This window comes from Brienomyrus brachyistius, chromosome 1, assembly GCF_023856365.1.
Source record: "Brienomyrus brachyistius isolate T26 chromosome 1, BBRACH_0.4, whole genome shotgun sequence".
NCBI lineage: Eukaryota > Metazoa > Chordata > Actinopteri > Osteoglossiformes > Mormyridae > Brienomyrus > Brienomyrus brachyistius.
This window is the reverse complement of record NC_064533.1, coordinates 32,183,470-32,199,272: the sequence shown is the minus strand read 5'-3', so window position 1 is coordinate 32,199,272 and position 15,803 is coordinate 32,183,470. Positions and strand designations below refer to the sequence as shown.

The window sequence follows — 15,803 nt, the reverse complement described above, 5'->3', positions numbered from 1 at the left end:
TTATAGTAAATTGTTGTATAAGCAGAGTACGTGACATAATCTGGGAACAGCGTCCACACCCAAGACCACCGTCATCATAGGACGATGTAAAAAGTTCTGTTTGTTTGGGAACTCTTCTTAGTGATGGTGAATGGGAAATTCAATAGAAATTTGAACAGTTACAATTACCTGTGGCTTGGTTTTTAAGTATGTATTGTATATGCCAGGTCACTGAAGACCCGAGGTTTGTACACAAGGATAAGAAAAAATAAATACATATTGGAAGCTATTCATATCTTTAAGATGTCTTGTATTACAATATAGACCAGTTAGTATTTTGATAGTATCTCATGTGGTAATGCTGCGTCACGACTATTACATACTGAATAATGAACTGAAGCATGATTTAAAAAATATCACAAATCAAATCGCAACTGCGAAGTCTGTCAGAAACACCGCGATTAATTTTTCCCCCCAAATCGTTCAGCCCTACAGCTGAGTATGATGCGACAGTCACAGAGTCGTCATTAAATCACTTAATTTGAAAAAGGAAACTATAATGTACTGTATTTTTGTCAGGGTTGGGACTAAAGGTTGTTATAACACACGTTCGTTCGTTGTGTGATATCCTTTATAGTCCTGGCATCCAGCATGCTGTACAATTTAAATAAAATCAGGCTGACCAACTCCATTAAATGCATACATCCAACAGTGCTAACCGCGGCACCACCATGCCACGCTATTAAATCCAGTTACCAGTCCGTAGTAAACCAGTTTGCACCAAATCAACATATTTAAATGAAACAAACGTACTGAATCATGTTCAAATACAGCTTTATGTGTGTTTTTATACAGCTTTATGAAATCCTCTAAGTCAAATGAAATCTACCATGGTAAATTATGTTTAGCTAAAATCGAGAAAATTAAACTGGACCAAAGCATTTAATTCAAATTCAATCAACCTTAGTACATCACGTACAACCAACCTAAGAAAATTAAGTTGGAGCGACAACGTTACTTAATGATGAGAAAAATCCACCTTCTATGATTTTTAAGTTGATTCAACAGCTATTTTTTTCCAGTGTACTCAACTGTGGAGGGGTTCAGTCGGTGGAAGAATGAGACATCCAGTCTGTCAGAACACCTGGCGGCATGAGGCATGAGAGGAAAGGAGGCGGAGCTGTCGGGGGGGCAGAGAAACGCCTTTATCTTTTCACTTAAAATGACCGGTCACTGTGGCATCAAATCCACCACAAATGCTACATCCTGACAGTGAGACCTAGAGCAGGAAGGTCTGGGGCAGCAGACCTGCATGTCGAGAAATTAGCACGTGTATATCAGCAATACTTTATTCTGCTTGTCTTGCTCTAAGTCTTGGATCTAATTTAGGATTAATTAACATTTCAGTAGTAATTTATAAATAGACTACATGAAAAAAGAAAGACGATGTGATAAACATATAAATTGACTTGGAGGACACACATTTATGTGTGTGTGTTTATATATATATATATACACACACACACACAGATATGGGCTCCATTTCCTCTCAGATATAGGTAGGGTACAATCCCAGCACCCTCGTTAGGCCATATACAGACTGCAAGCAGCCCCCCCCCACCCCACAGTGTATTTACACGCCCTGTTCACACCCAGCAGAATTTAATTATTCAAATGAGAGCCGACTGACAAAAAGCCAGTTGGAGTAATTGTCCACATTTACAGGTGGTGATTAGGTAGCGGGTCTAATCGTTACTTTCCCTAATTGCTTCAATTAGCCGACAGACACAAGCACAGACATCTGAATTTAACACACAAAAAGTCAAAACGAGGCTATTTTAGATAAGTGGCTGCCTGATTACTTAAATGGGAGGCACTTGGGTGACATAAACAGTTATTAGGGGCCCTAAGCTAATCGATCATATTCTGCACAATCTAAACTCACCATGAGTGCTAAAGAAATAGACTATTATTAAATGTGAAACAAATGTCTTATAAATATCACAAATTACTAAGTATATGTCAATGTGTATTTACTGAAACAGTGATCCAGTCTAATCTTATATTTGTTAGACACAGAAACTGCTACATAAAACCCACAAGACAGTTTTTCTAACAACAAAGGAAGCCAACACAGCAGAATGAATCACAAATAATTAATTCCATTGTGTGGAAATGTCATTTTAATTACCAAGCGGCGGAAATACAGGGGCAGTGTTGCTGTCTCCTCCCCCTAAAGTGACAATCAGTTTGGATGCAATTCAAAGAGTGAGATAAACCGACATGACATGGCTGGTGGCCAGAAAGCTCAAATCACACCTGACACACCTGAAGGTTCCAGGAGTGCGTGCAAGCCTGAGGTCCACACACCTCGAGAGCAAACATTTGGAAAGTATCCACAACCTAAAAACTTCACATGGACATGCGACTATTTATTTACTTGTCTGTTTATGTTGTAAAAATACATAAAAGACGTGAAATTCCTTCACCTTTCATCCTGACGATTCCAAAAATATTCCGAAACAATTCTACTGCTGCTGTGACAAGGTGCTGCTTTCGGACAGACTGTTAATTGCATTGTTTAACTGTGCCATCTGTTACTGGTGTCTTGCTTAAGATGCGAGGTGTCCCAGCCTTCCTGGCTACACAGCCGTTAGCCAGCCTTTGCCGGGGGGGCCCTACCTGTTTCCGTGTATGTGGGAGGCGCAGAAGGCGTAGCTGTAGTGTAAGAGGGTGGGGTCGATGAGGGTGTTCTTCTCGGAGTACTCCATCAGGTCCCTCAGGTAGCTGAGGTGGCGGTGGCAGCCCCTCACACCATACCGGGCACAGTACTCGTCCAGCACGAACACCTGCCCGGGGCTGAACCAGCCCTGTAGACAGGGGAGGGGGGGGGGGGGGTTACATTATTGCAATTGTTAATGTATTGTTACTTTCTCAATAACTTGTTCAAATACTCCTTAGTAAAAATATCACATCCTTCCTTCTTTGATAAGTGAACAAACTGATGCCAGGAAATGTACAGTGAAAGGAGGGTAACATCCTGGATGGTACAGCGGCTTTGCGTGACGTTCGCTCACACGTACGTGCTGACGTCGCCTAAGTCGTGTGTTTGAAGCGTGCGAGAAACCTGAGAGCCTCGGGGAGAAAAGCTAAAAACAACAAAAAAAAATGGGAACAGAGGCTCTGAATTCTTCAAAAAGATCCCAAATCAGCAAAAGAACATATATTAAAAATGTATTAAAAAATTCAGTTAATATCAATAACACATAGCTTATATCACAACAACTTGTTGCTGAAGACAATATTAATCTATTTTAACCAGCTAAACAAAGGTAGTGTAAGGTTAATTACTAACAATTAATTCAAATCCAGAAATATTACAATACTGCAGATGGTGTATAGTAATTTGAAATCTTGTTGCAGTCAATTAGCGTGTTTGTGCATCACATGATATCTAAATTGGGCACGAGTTTTATGGGCCTAATTAAGTCGCCTCCCAAAAGGAACATTCGCAAATTATCACGTCTGCGGGGCCGACTGCCCGGAGCCCCCAGGCAGGCCGGCAAAATGGTCCGGCGCGACGTACGGAAGTGATCGGGCAAGATCATCTGGGACCGCAGCGAGGATCACGCCGAGGAGAAACAGCCCCGATGAAAAGGAGGCAGGAAAGGGAAAAAAAAAAAAAAAGCCAGATTCACAATGACACGACTTTCCAAATCCCCCACCCCCCCCATTTGTCCCTCTGTCTCTGTCTCTGATCTATTAATATTGCACTACGCCGCATTCACAAGTACTGCCTGCCGCACAGCAGAAGCCAACAAGATGTTCCACAGTGACAAACAGATGGCCAGAAATGTCTTGGCGATGGCTGCCCCATTAACGAGCCGACTGCCTTGTTATCGCTAACGAACGTGCCCCTCCGTGTCGACGGGGGCCTCTCCCAAGCAGCACTTTATCGGGGCGCTCCTGAGCGTGCCTGGCAGCACAAAGAAGCAGCCGTCAAAAAACGTGAGAAACTGACTGATGTGACAATGCAGAGGGGCAGCGGAGAACAAAAGTCCTGGCCGACGATGCTTCTCTCTCTCTCTGCCCCTCTCTCGTTCCCTCTCTTTTTTAAGAAAGGTCACCCCCAATAGAACAGCAAACCCCCGAAGTTAACTACCCGACAGCATTTTTAAATGATTAAAAGTGTTTTGAAAGTCGCGCTGGTCTGACTTCACATGGCTTAATAATTAAACGTCTCGCCTCTCCGAGAGTCTCCGCAATCTGACTCCGCTGCAGGCGGGGGGCCAAAATATATGACTATTTTTATATTATTTTTTACAGCTTCGCCTCCTGTGCGTGCCGCTTTGTAAAACCAGGCCTCTCCTATTTCCAGCACTCCAGCATGTTATTTATAAATTAATGGGCTCTTAATCGTAACCCGCGTTGGGGGGAGAAAAAGCATGGCAGTGTCTAACCGAGCGATCGCGTTATTAGCAGGCTGAAGGAACAGCGGCGCAATAGTAATTACATCACGGAGGAGCCTGACTCTGCAGGCTAATTCTTTATTTGATGTCAAGCAGGGGACAAGTGGTGGGGTGAATTGTGTGACCCCCCCCCCCCTCCCTTAGAGTGACACAGTAGCCCCCAGCATCCTGAATATACACATACACACGCAGACTCTCTTAATATATGTAGCATATTTTTCACGATTTATAGAGATGGTAGGGAATTTCACTGTCTGGAGAGACTAAATGACGAGGCCTGCCATTCAGGAGGTTGAAAAATGGAGACCGGCAACATGTGTTAGGCTTAAGGGAGGCTTAAGGGAGTGGAGGCTGGGCGTCCCTGATTGCTCTCCCTCCGGAAAAGCACGGCGAATGGAGGTCCGCTCTGACCGGCCGTCCGCACTGGGTGTCGGACTTCATCTGGACCCCCCAGGGGGTCCGAAATGACATTTAGGAGGGACGCCAGTCTACACAGAATGGATTCAATTTTGGAGTCGCTGAGAAGAGCGTGATTGGTCACGAGTACGGTGTGTCACGGTTGCGATGGGTCGCGATCTCTCCTCACCTTTGCTCTGCGTTCCCTTTTGGGGATACTGCTGTTCCTGCCGGGAGATATTTCCCTCTAAATGAAATCTAGGAGAAACTGCATTGGTCGGACCTCCAAAGTAGACAAAGTGTGATGGCCAAAGAGCAGGGGGCAGCAGACCGGAGTCACCGCGGTTCCTATGTGCTTCTCCTCTTTCTTTTAATGTGCAACACGTGTCTGTCCTTGTGCCAACAGCCTTGTGTCGCAAATGGCGTGGGATGGGGGGGGGGGGGGCTTTGTCTTCAGACTCACCAGGCAGGAGAAGGAGTCACTCATGCGATGCTGCAGTGTGCATTTCTGCAGGACGACGAAGAGAGAGGCGTGATCAGACAGGTGCGGGTGCCGCTGAAATCAGCTCGTCCACGGCCTGCCTCTGGGAGCGGTCCACACCTTCCAGAAGGCGAAACGCAACACCAGCACACAGAGTCAACCCCGGGAAGTCCTAACATTGATCACCCACCGAATTGCTGCGTTTGAATACAGAAAAAAAACACTCCTCTCCATGTACATATGAATCTTGTGTTGTGCACATCACGTGTCCCGTTCTACAGTCTTTTTTTTTTGTCATGTGGAGAAACCGTAATTATCTGAATGTACTGTTTGGAAGGACTTGGGTCTCATTCTGAGCAGCTCAGGGTAAGACTCAGAAAGGTATGGCAGGCATGCTCGCATGGAAACTGCATGCTTGCATGGAAACTGCAACAAAAGACGAAAAAATTTCCCCGCATCCTGCAAGTGCTCTTCGAAGAGGTTGTAGCTAACTGGCAAACACAGACAGAACCCCCCCCCCCAAACCCCTCCATGGCACCATCATGGCAGCTAATCGCACCAGCCTTGCTAATCGACCAAGGGGAGAGTGTGTAAGAGTGCGACCTTCTGAGGGCTTCATTTCGTTAAACAGTGAGTAACAAACCTGTTCCACACAAACTGATAATCGTGGGATGTTTCTGCAGTATCCGGTGTATCACTCACTGTCTATCACAAGGGGAATACCCACAAAGACTGAAATGCAAACATTAGTAAGTGTCTGTGCACACATTAATGAAAATACAGGCAAAAGATGCCACCAGTAATTATACATGGCGTGGAACATCTACACCAGTGGCCAAAATTGTAGAAACACTTCCAATTTTTAGAGACTGCAGAACTTTATTCAACTGTTGCTCTGGTTACTTAATGAATCGCCCAATGTATGATATTTATAACATTATTTGATTGTTTATAAAACATTACTGCCGATATTTGTGTATTAATTTTAAAGTGTAAGGCCAAAAATACTAGGTGATTCCACAATTCTGGCCAGTAGTATAGAATGAGATTTGTTTGTTGACTTGCCATTTCGTACTACTTTTAAAAAAACAAAAAAGGGGGGGGGGGGGGGGACCGATACAATTGTTGGCTGTCAAGTCACTGTCTAGAGCACATTCAAATAAGCCCACCTCACAAGCGGCACCTGGCCGTCTCGCATAGAAGAGTGGGGAATCCTCTTCAGACCATTTCAAGAGACTGAGCCAGCTGACATTAGTCATTTAAGAGCAGCAACATATTATGCAACCATCTTTAAAAAAGCAGAATGAAGCTGAAGCAACACTGGGAAGCTGGGAAACAGACCATGACTGCACCGTTTAAATCCAATAAGAGGGCTGGGGAGACAGACATTGATCATCGGGGGGGGGGGGGGGCGTGTGATATTCACATTATCGGGCACATAGAGGAATCGCATTGATCCATGGCATTTTTAACTCCTGGCGAACAGGAGGAGGAGGGTTATTTAATCGGACTGGAAGGAGAGTCACGGCCTCGCGAGCTGAAGGCTGGAGTGCAGGATCCATCTCCGTCATCAGGCCGGCCGTCACATCCATGTGACAGCTGCCGGCGAGGTGCACGGGGGGTGTGACAGGCCTCAAATGCGGAGAGAGTGAGACTGGGCTGGGGGCTGTCACAGGTACAGGCAGATTTCACAAGGTGCTGCTCCAGCGAGCATCACGCTCCAAGACGCAGATGAGGACAGAAAGGGCCTCAGTCTGCTTCAAACTGCACCCCCCCTCCCCCCCCCCCCCCACCCAGCGGGACACAAGAGGCGGACATTTTAGTATTGGGCTCATACGATGATGGGAAAGTTGGAAGGAAAAAGGTCAATACTTTTAAAATGAAAACAATCACATCAAACTACAACAAAATAGAGTTCGCAAGTCAAATGATGTCAGTGCAATTAAACAGGCTTCTGTGTTAAAACTGGAAAAAATATTACTACCTGCTCGCATTTCACTACAGTTCATGTTGTATCAATCGCACTGTGGCAATACGGAGAGACCACGGCTTTTGGACGGTGATTTATTTGTAAAGTTTCTGGAAAGCTGTAAGAAAATTAGCCGCTGTCATACGACGCACGACTTGATGTCGGTGCGTTATAGATGGTCCGATGTATGATATTTATAGTGTTCTTTGACTGTTCTTGACTGTTCATAAACATTACTGGCAATATTAGTGTAGTACTTTTTAAAGCGTAATGCAAAAAAATGCTAGATGTTTGTACAATTTTAGTCATTAGCGTAGCTGTGCTCTGTCACGATAAAAAAGCCTGCTGGGTGTACCTTGCTCCACATGCTCACAGCAGAGAGCACGCATGGCGTGTGTGAGAGCAAGGATGCACTCATGAATGGCAGACCGGGAGTCACATGATCGACGGGATCCGTGAGGAGGTGGGGTGTGGCCACCTTGAGAGAGTCAGGTGACTGGGTTTATTCCTGCTGATTCACTGCACCTGGACCTTGTTTGTGAGAAGAGTGGGAGTGTTTCACATCTCCTCTCTGCATTGTGTGAGGTTAATCCCATGTCTGCCCAGAACCCGTAAACCCTGAAAAGGGAGACCCCGCCTCGATAAACCTGTCATTCTATGCCCCACCACTCAGGTCACATGGCACCATTTCCCAACATCCTTTACCTCTGATCTGTTCAACTGCTCAGGCAGTTTACAGGTATGAGAGTCTGTGACTGTGCAGGTTTATACATTTGCAGTTACTAAATGCACAGGCTGTACTCTGTGTGCATCATCTGCACAGTCAGAAAGGCAGCTGCTCAGCAGCATGTTCTGCACATGCATGTTGTCTGAATGGACTGTCTGCGCAGCCAGAAACCCAGGCCCCCAGAGAATGGCAGATGCATGCGCAACAGATTTACATCCTCTCCCGGGCTTCGTGCTGACAGCCTTCCCTGATTGTGGTTCTGTTCAAATCACAGTCCTCAAAGTTTGAGCACTGCTGGTTTTCCAGTGAAGCTTCTGTGGCCAATCAGAAGCAGCAGTTATTAAACTATCTGGGAGAACTGAATACAAGGCCTGATTGTGGTTCTGGCTCCGTGTTCAGATTTGACAACCATGAACTGAACCCACCAGTTGAATCCAGCAGGCTATGATTTCAGTACTGGCCACCTCTAATTCACAGAGCACAAGCCTTGAGAAGTAACCCAGAAAGCACCAAGGCGTTTGGGTGCGTCGGACTTTTATAAATATACGACAAGGTGAAAACCTACTGAGCAAGTTGGCTGGGGTATCAGGCTGGCAGTTTGTCCCTCTGCAGTTCTGGTTCTGGGAGGGTGGGACCGGCTTGTAGGATTGACCCGTGGCCCGGTATATGGCCTGTACCCACAGTGCACGGTCCTGTTCATGATCGCTAGCGAACATCACGTGATCCCCCTCTCTCACTGCCCTGAAAAATGCCCGTCCACCTTGGAGACCTGGGATAACGAGAAAGAAAGAGAGAAAGGAAATCCATACCAAGACCCTAGATCAGGACTCCCCAAAGCACGGTCCAGCTCAAGGTCCGAGCCCTGCTGGTTTTCCAGTGAAGCCTCTGTGGCCAATCAGATACAGTAATTATTAAACTTACTATCTTGGAGAACATGAAAACAAGGCCTGGATTTGGAATTGAGGCCCGGATTTGAAAAGCCCGGCCCCAGACAAAGGCTCCTCATGGTCGTAAGGTTGTGAGGCATGTGGATTTGGGCGGCAGTGGGAGCAGTCAGTGCTGTACCTGGGTGGGGTTCAGCATAGTCCACCGTGTAACCGTCCAGCTGCATCAGCTCATGCGGCTCTGCCTTTTTCTCCCGGTAGCTACACATGGCAAACGTGTACTGGCTGACCTGCATCACAGGGCGCAACATGACGCACCTGATACTGCAGAATGGTTCTCAAAATGGCACAAACAATCTATTGCAGGGTTAGATAAAAAAGGAAACAACTCATTCTTTTCTCTCTCTCTCCCCCTCTCTTTCACACACACACACACACACACACACACACACACAAACAGACCACTTTTTTCTTTGACTGAAAAGAAGCTTTTGAGTATATAGTACTTGTCACTGGGAAACAGACTTTTTTGGTTTATGAATTACATTTGGTTAGATTTATTTCAAGATCATATAATAATAGAGCTGGAAATTGTTTTAATTAATAAAATTTCAAAATAAGTTTAATGGTAATATTTCATTTTTGAAACATCTCTTTTATAATTGGTAGGGGAAAAAACGATGAGTTTACTAACCTGCACAAGTATAAAATAACGCCTTTTCCAGCGCTTCCATGTTCTTTGTCCACGAGCAAACAGATACCTTTTATTGAAAAGAAACGAATATTTACACGTCAGAATGTCATGCCACTTATGGCTGAATGGCATACTTTAATTACGCAAAAACCTTGAAATTATAATTGTGAAAAATAAAAATTTAAATCTAATCACAGAATAACAGAATTTTCCAGTGCAGGAATAAATGGAAGAAACTGAAACCTACACTTAGTTCGGTATATACTGAAGTACATGTTTTGCTGTCCAGTGATGCCATTAATCAAGGCTTGGAAACACACAATGAATAGGTGCATTAATACTGGACGGTGATCTTGAAGATTACCTAACCGGGGACGGGGGATAGGTGGTAGGTGAATAAAGGTAGCAGAGCCCGGGAAAGAAAACGTGCGGATAATCAGGCACAGACATCGACCCAAAGCGGACAACGAGGGCGGGTGGCGCCCAACTCGGGACACCGCAGGCGCGCATAAAACACTAAGCGCCGCTGACGGATGAAGCTGGATATGAGTCCCAAAAATAAACATAGATGTAACAAAGGAAGGCAGTATTAACAACAGTAATTTCATATTAAAACAGACTCGGTTAATTCCAATTATTCATAATAATAATAATAATAATAATAATAATAACAATTATGTTTTAAATTAGTTTAAATAGGATAAATAGTTTTTGCCCAGTTTCTCTGTATATGAACCGTAAAAATAATACACTGTAAATATCACTAGACTGCTGGCCATTATTAGAGGAGAACTGACATAAAGCTTTCGAAAAAGCGAACGAGCAACACCTATGACGAGGGAGAAACTTAAAAAGTTAGGCTTGTATTAATATCATTATTTATCTCTCAGCTTCCTTCTTTCAAGCATCAAAATAGCAAGAACATGTGAAAGATGAAGCAATCTGGCGTGCCATAATCAGTGGGCCATTCTCGCAAATCAAACAATAAGAAAATATGTGCGCACATTACGGGAGCGAGAGAGAAATCAATACATGCTGAGACGCTTTATTGAAGGGGCTATGGGGGGAAGCGTGTGGGAGGTTACCCCGTACGATAAAAGCTCCCTGTCAAGGTTGAAAGAGCAATAAATGCCGTCTGTGCAATTTGGAGCATTCTGCTGGAGTTGGGTTAACATGTGGCAGAAGTAATCAGCCACTTGTGAAAATGATTTTCAGTTCCTTCTCAAACACCTTTCAGGCACTCATGATCCCATTTAGGTGACAACAATAGACGTCCCTCGGCTGGCCGGCGGCCGTGGACTCGGGAGCCAATGGGACCTCACCGCCGCGGGCACTTTTCAGTCGATGCGGCGCACCTCCGCTACTGGCCGGATAATAGGAGCCGTCGGCGGGGCGCATTCCTTCCACATTCACTCGCTCTCTGCTTTATGTCGTTTTTTTAAAAGTCCTCCTTCAAAAGATCAAACCACCAAATTGACATGATTATGTTTTAGAGGCCACCGACACCTGTGACCGCAAATGTCTTTTTTTTTGTTTCGCTTCGCTATTAAATCTAACTATATATTAAATGTTACCATACCATCAATTTCTTACAAATTTCACAATTAGTAGAACATTTCAAAGAAGCCTAGAACTGATCGATCAGCTGTCTTCCACGTTGGAACCATTCATCCGTCAATTTTCTACGCAGTTAACTTGGTTAGTGTCGCGCGGGTTGGGGGGGTGAAGCTATCAAACTTGCCTTCTAAGTTACTAAGGAACTAAGACGTATTTATTATTGGAATTCCAGTACAGTATCTTTCACATCCATCCATCCATCCATCCATCCATCCATCCATCCATCCATCCATCCATCCATCCAATCCAGTACAGAGATGAATGGGAGTGGCACGTGCACATTTACTTATTCTCTGAAATTATGCAGCTCTATAACGCACTTCTATTCCAGAAAAAACTAGTACAAGTAGCTGAAGAGAAAAAGTATACAAATATTTTTCCCCCAGTTAATTATAAAAAGCCCGAACCTGAACTTTAAAAACTTCATTTTAAAATAGCAGTGCCCCCTTGTGGGAACCTCGATTTCCCTCCTAAATTACGTCCTGTCTCACTAAACTAACTCGATTATGCACGTTTGCCGGCACGTAGCCAACCAGCCTCGCCTCCCACCCCCCAACGAAATTCATAAATTATTTGTTTTAGAAAAATGCACTTAGATGCTCATATAAATGATGAAAAAAAACAAAAGAACAGGAACTGCAGAAACTGGTAGTAAGTACAAAACAACGAACAGAAAGAAAAACTGACGGTCATACACATTCCACTTGAGTAATTTTACTGATTGAAAAAAATATTTCAATCTCCTAAAGCGCTTCAAAATTGTATGCAGGACTGCCTATACACACCACAGACATAATACTCAAATTACAATACTACTCCGTAATTCAATGTAATGTGTCACACTCGTGAAGTATTTAACGGCCACTAACATAACCATGCGAAGAAGACACGCAGATAAACCAAACCGTACAGAAACGCACTGGGATGATTTTGGTCTTAATCCTAGTATGTGGTGCCAGCCTAATTGTTTTTCAGCTGTTACTGTAATTGAGGCTTGATGCGCTAATCGTTCCTCTCCCTTTCTTCAACTCTGCCTTCTACTGGAATTAAGAACAGGAATGCACACAATTACAGTGAGACTTTTGCATGAGCGCCGCTCCAAGCAGAGGAGAGCAGGGGAGCCAATCGCTGCTAAATAGCGCTGGACATATGAAACAACATTATGTTTGAGGGACTGGAGGGCGATCCGCAATTAAAGCTCCCCGCTCGCCCCATTGTCGGCGAGTCCTTGCTCCTTCCTTGCCGTCTAGCGCCATTGCTTCTCTGCCTAATGAGGGTTCTGGCATCGTCAGCGGGCCACGGAGACGGGCTGAATGGGAGCCTGAAAAGCAGGGACAGGCTCCCCTTCCCACCTCTGATCAACAGATGGCTTCTTTAACAGCAAGCACTCAACCTGAAAATTCCTCCTCCCTTACCCCCCACCACAAGACCCCCCCCCTCCCAGCCACCCCATCGCAGGGCTTGGGGGAACCTCTGATGTGTGGCCTGTTAATGCTCCAAAACATGGTTTCTAACATGTCAGGCTGACGTGAGCATCCATACCACGCCAGCACACCAGCAGATATTCTGGTTTCGGCTTATAAGCCACGTTCCTCCAACCACTTGTGAGGTCAATGGAGAAGATAATAAAAATCTGACACTCTGGCCAATTAGCTCCTCACTGTTCATTACCATTCATTCTATTTAATCAGTCATGGTAGAATGCGATATCTCTGGCCAGTCCTGCTCAGAGCAGCATGTGAATGCACAGCAGGGCAGCTTGTGTGTAAGGGACTCTGCTCTCCCAAAGAGTACGTACTGCTTGACGGAAAGCTTAATTTTATAACATAGAATGTTATAAAATGCTGCTTGTATTTCATTCATTTTCAATACACTTTATCTTCAAACCCATAAATGAGGGACATTTACACATTAAAATATTCACTTAGCATTTAAGTCGACTTTAAATGAGGTTTGATTTTCAAACTTTTAAACTTCCATTATTTTCGTGACAAAGAACTCTGGGCCCGAGGAAAAATATCAACTAGGTGCCCCTCCGCGATTTTACATCTAATTTGACATTATCAGAGGTCCCTGTCAAATGTCGGTCTTCCTATATCAGCCCAGAGTATTCATTTCCCGCAGATGCCTCTATTTCTATAATATACAGACAGATTGAATAAGTACTTTATAATAAAAAAAACGTTTATCAGAGTTCATAGCCACATTCTGAGTATTTTAAAATAGCGTATTAAAATTCAATACAGAGGCAATAATGTTTTGCACTGATTAGTTATCTCAGATATAGTACGGAGCATACGCAGTATTAAAATCATTGACTATACTGCCCCCTACTGGAATAATCATTAAAGTGAACTATGACAGGAAAAATCTTAAGGACGGCAAAAAATATAGAACTACTTTTAATTCATGTGTACTTATTTCTGCAGTACACTTATAATTAAACTGCCAATTTAATCATGACAATCATTAAAAACCGATTACATTTCCCAGTGACTTAAGAAAATAGCACACCAAATTCACACATGAAAATATTAGTTTTGCTTTGTCATATCCTCAGATAAAATATGAAGCATTTACACAAAGACCACAAATAAATGGCTTATAATAAAAATCATTTTGCATACTGTCACTCAGAAACGGCACATTTTAAGACTGGCATTTCCCATTCTAACAATCTTACTCTGACAGGCAGGGGGCGCTGTCACTCTACTGCATCCACAGCTGCTAAACACGACTACAGTGCAATGCGGTCAGAGCAGTGATCTCTAGGCTACTTAATCAGACACTCCACCACAAATGTTCACCCTCTCATGCTTTGGAGGATTTCTGGATCTTTAAATAACTATGAAACAGATATTAAAAGAATAATCGACAGCTCTAGGCACATTTTTCTTATTTTCTATAATTTCTATAACGGCAGACTGTAAACAGCCCCAGAGCTCTCTGAATGTCATTATAATTCTATGGTCATTGAAAAACACACTCAGAAATGGAAGTGCATGTTGAGGACACCCAATCTGAGCTTTGCATGGATCCAGGGAGATGAACTATGAATTGTGCTCTTAAATAAACAGAGCAGAGACTCTGTTGACTTAAGTCACAAGATCGTGCTCTAAGGAACAGGATTTCAGCTGAATCATGTCCTGTTAGAAATTTCTGTAGCCAAACTCGGTACTCATGTTTTCCATCTCTGTGGAGGGCTATACAGGCTTCCTGGCCACTAGGTCAGTGCTAAGTAATGTGTTTCTGCAGATGTCTAACGTCGGGATTGCATGCGTCAGCAGGGCTGGCTGCTTCAGAAGGGAAATGAGGACACAAGTCCCACAGTGCGGGCTTAAGCTCATTGGTTTACCCCAGTTTCCACTAGTAACTTTATTAGTGCCATTTTGGTTCAAAAGCCAGTGATCCTCGGCAAAGTAGGAACCTCCTAGCCTTCCCATGCCCCCCCCCCCCCCCCCCCCCCCCCCATGGCCACCTCCCAGATCCCGTACCCGCTGTGCTTCATGTTGGGGGGCTTGTCCATGCGCACGGCCAGCTTGATTTTCAGATCTGTGTCCGGGCTGTGTTTTGGTACCACCATCTTGTGCAGTTCTGCCGTTTTGGGGCTGTTAGTAGTGGGATGCAGTACCACCTGCCAGGGAGAGGAGAGCGGGGGCTCCCACACGGGGCGCGGCCCACCCAGTTGACACTGCTGCATCGTCCACAAACACTTACTGACACAAGGGCAGAGTAACTGCTCTACAATGGCCAATACAGAGCCCAGGGCTAAAGATGAACGCGTCTCAGTAATGGAGACAGGATCTTTTGTCGAAACAAAGAAACACTTGCAATATTGTTCCCACAAATCACTAGCGTGATAACGGACATCAATCAGCAACACATGCCTCAGGAATGTTAGAAAGCCATCTGTACAACTTCTGTATCAATAAATAAAAGATATATACAAGTTACTATTTAATAATTAATTTATTACAATACAGCTAAATTTATTATTGTCTTAACTCTTGCGAATTAAAACAATATGATATATTGATAGGCTACCTAAAAAAATTACTGAATGTTTAGATTTTATTCAGTTGTTTCTGGCAATCAGTTGCCGACAGGGTCACCCTCACCCTGCCCAGCTCCTTGTCTTCGAGGGCCAAGACGCCGGTGCTCTCTGTGAAGAGCTTCACCTTGACGACAGGCAGGGGGTACGTCGTCGTGAAGTCCCCCTGGGTGCCCCACCTGCAAAATCACAGAACGTCAGGGCTTTTACAGGACTCCCACACCTTCTCTTCTGAAAGGATGGTAAGAAGAGTGGACAGAAGCAGACAGGGCCCATTATTTTATGTGGCACTGCAAGGACGCGAAACGTAGATATAGACGAAACCCAGAGTTGTACTGCTGCCACTGATACACGAGAATACGGCTCAAGGTTCCCCTTCGCCTGCCATGCACTAAAAATGTGTACAGAGACATGGAAGAAGATTCCCCGCGTACTGCTGTCTGATGGCTGGTTTATCCCTTTGACAAACTGCATTCTCAGCTCCAGCATTCTCACTCCATTTTATTGTAGATTTGCGCAGCAATAAAGCACAGCGT

The 15,803-nt window shown here is 44.4% G+C and overlaps 1 protein-coding gene across 1 annotated transcript in view; it reads right to left on the bottom strand.

The window, feature by feature from the left end:
* The window catches only part of cadps2 (Ca++-dependent secretion activator 2), an 81,845-nt gene that overhangs the window by 32,996 nt on the left and 33,046 nt on the right, over nt 1–15,803 (bottom strand). Inside the window, 8 exon segments of the mRNA XM_049019940.1 lie at nt 2,662–2,849; nt 5,308–5,382; nt 5,384–5,445; nt 8,587–8,790; nt 9,087–9,195; nt 9,600–9,666; nt 14,711–14,850; nt 15,335–15,446. Coding sequence (XP_048875897.1) covers nt 2,662–2,849; nt 5,308–5,382; nt 5,384–5,445; nt 8,587–8,790; nt 9,087–9,195; nt 9,600–9,666; nt 14,711–14,850; nt 15,335–15,446 — 957 coding nt within the window.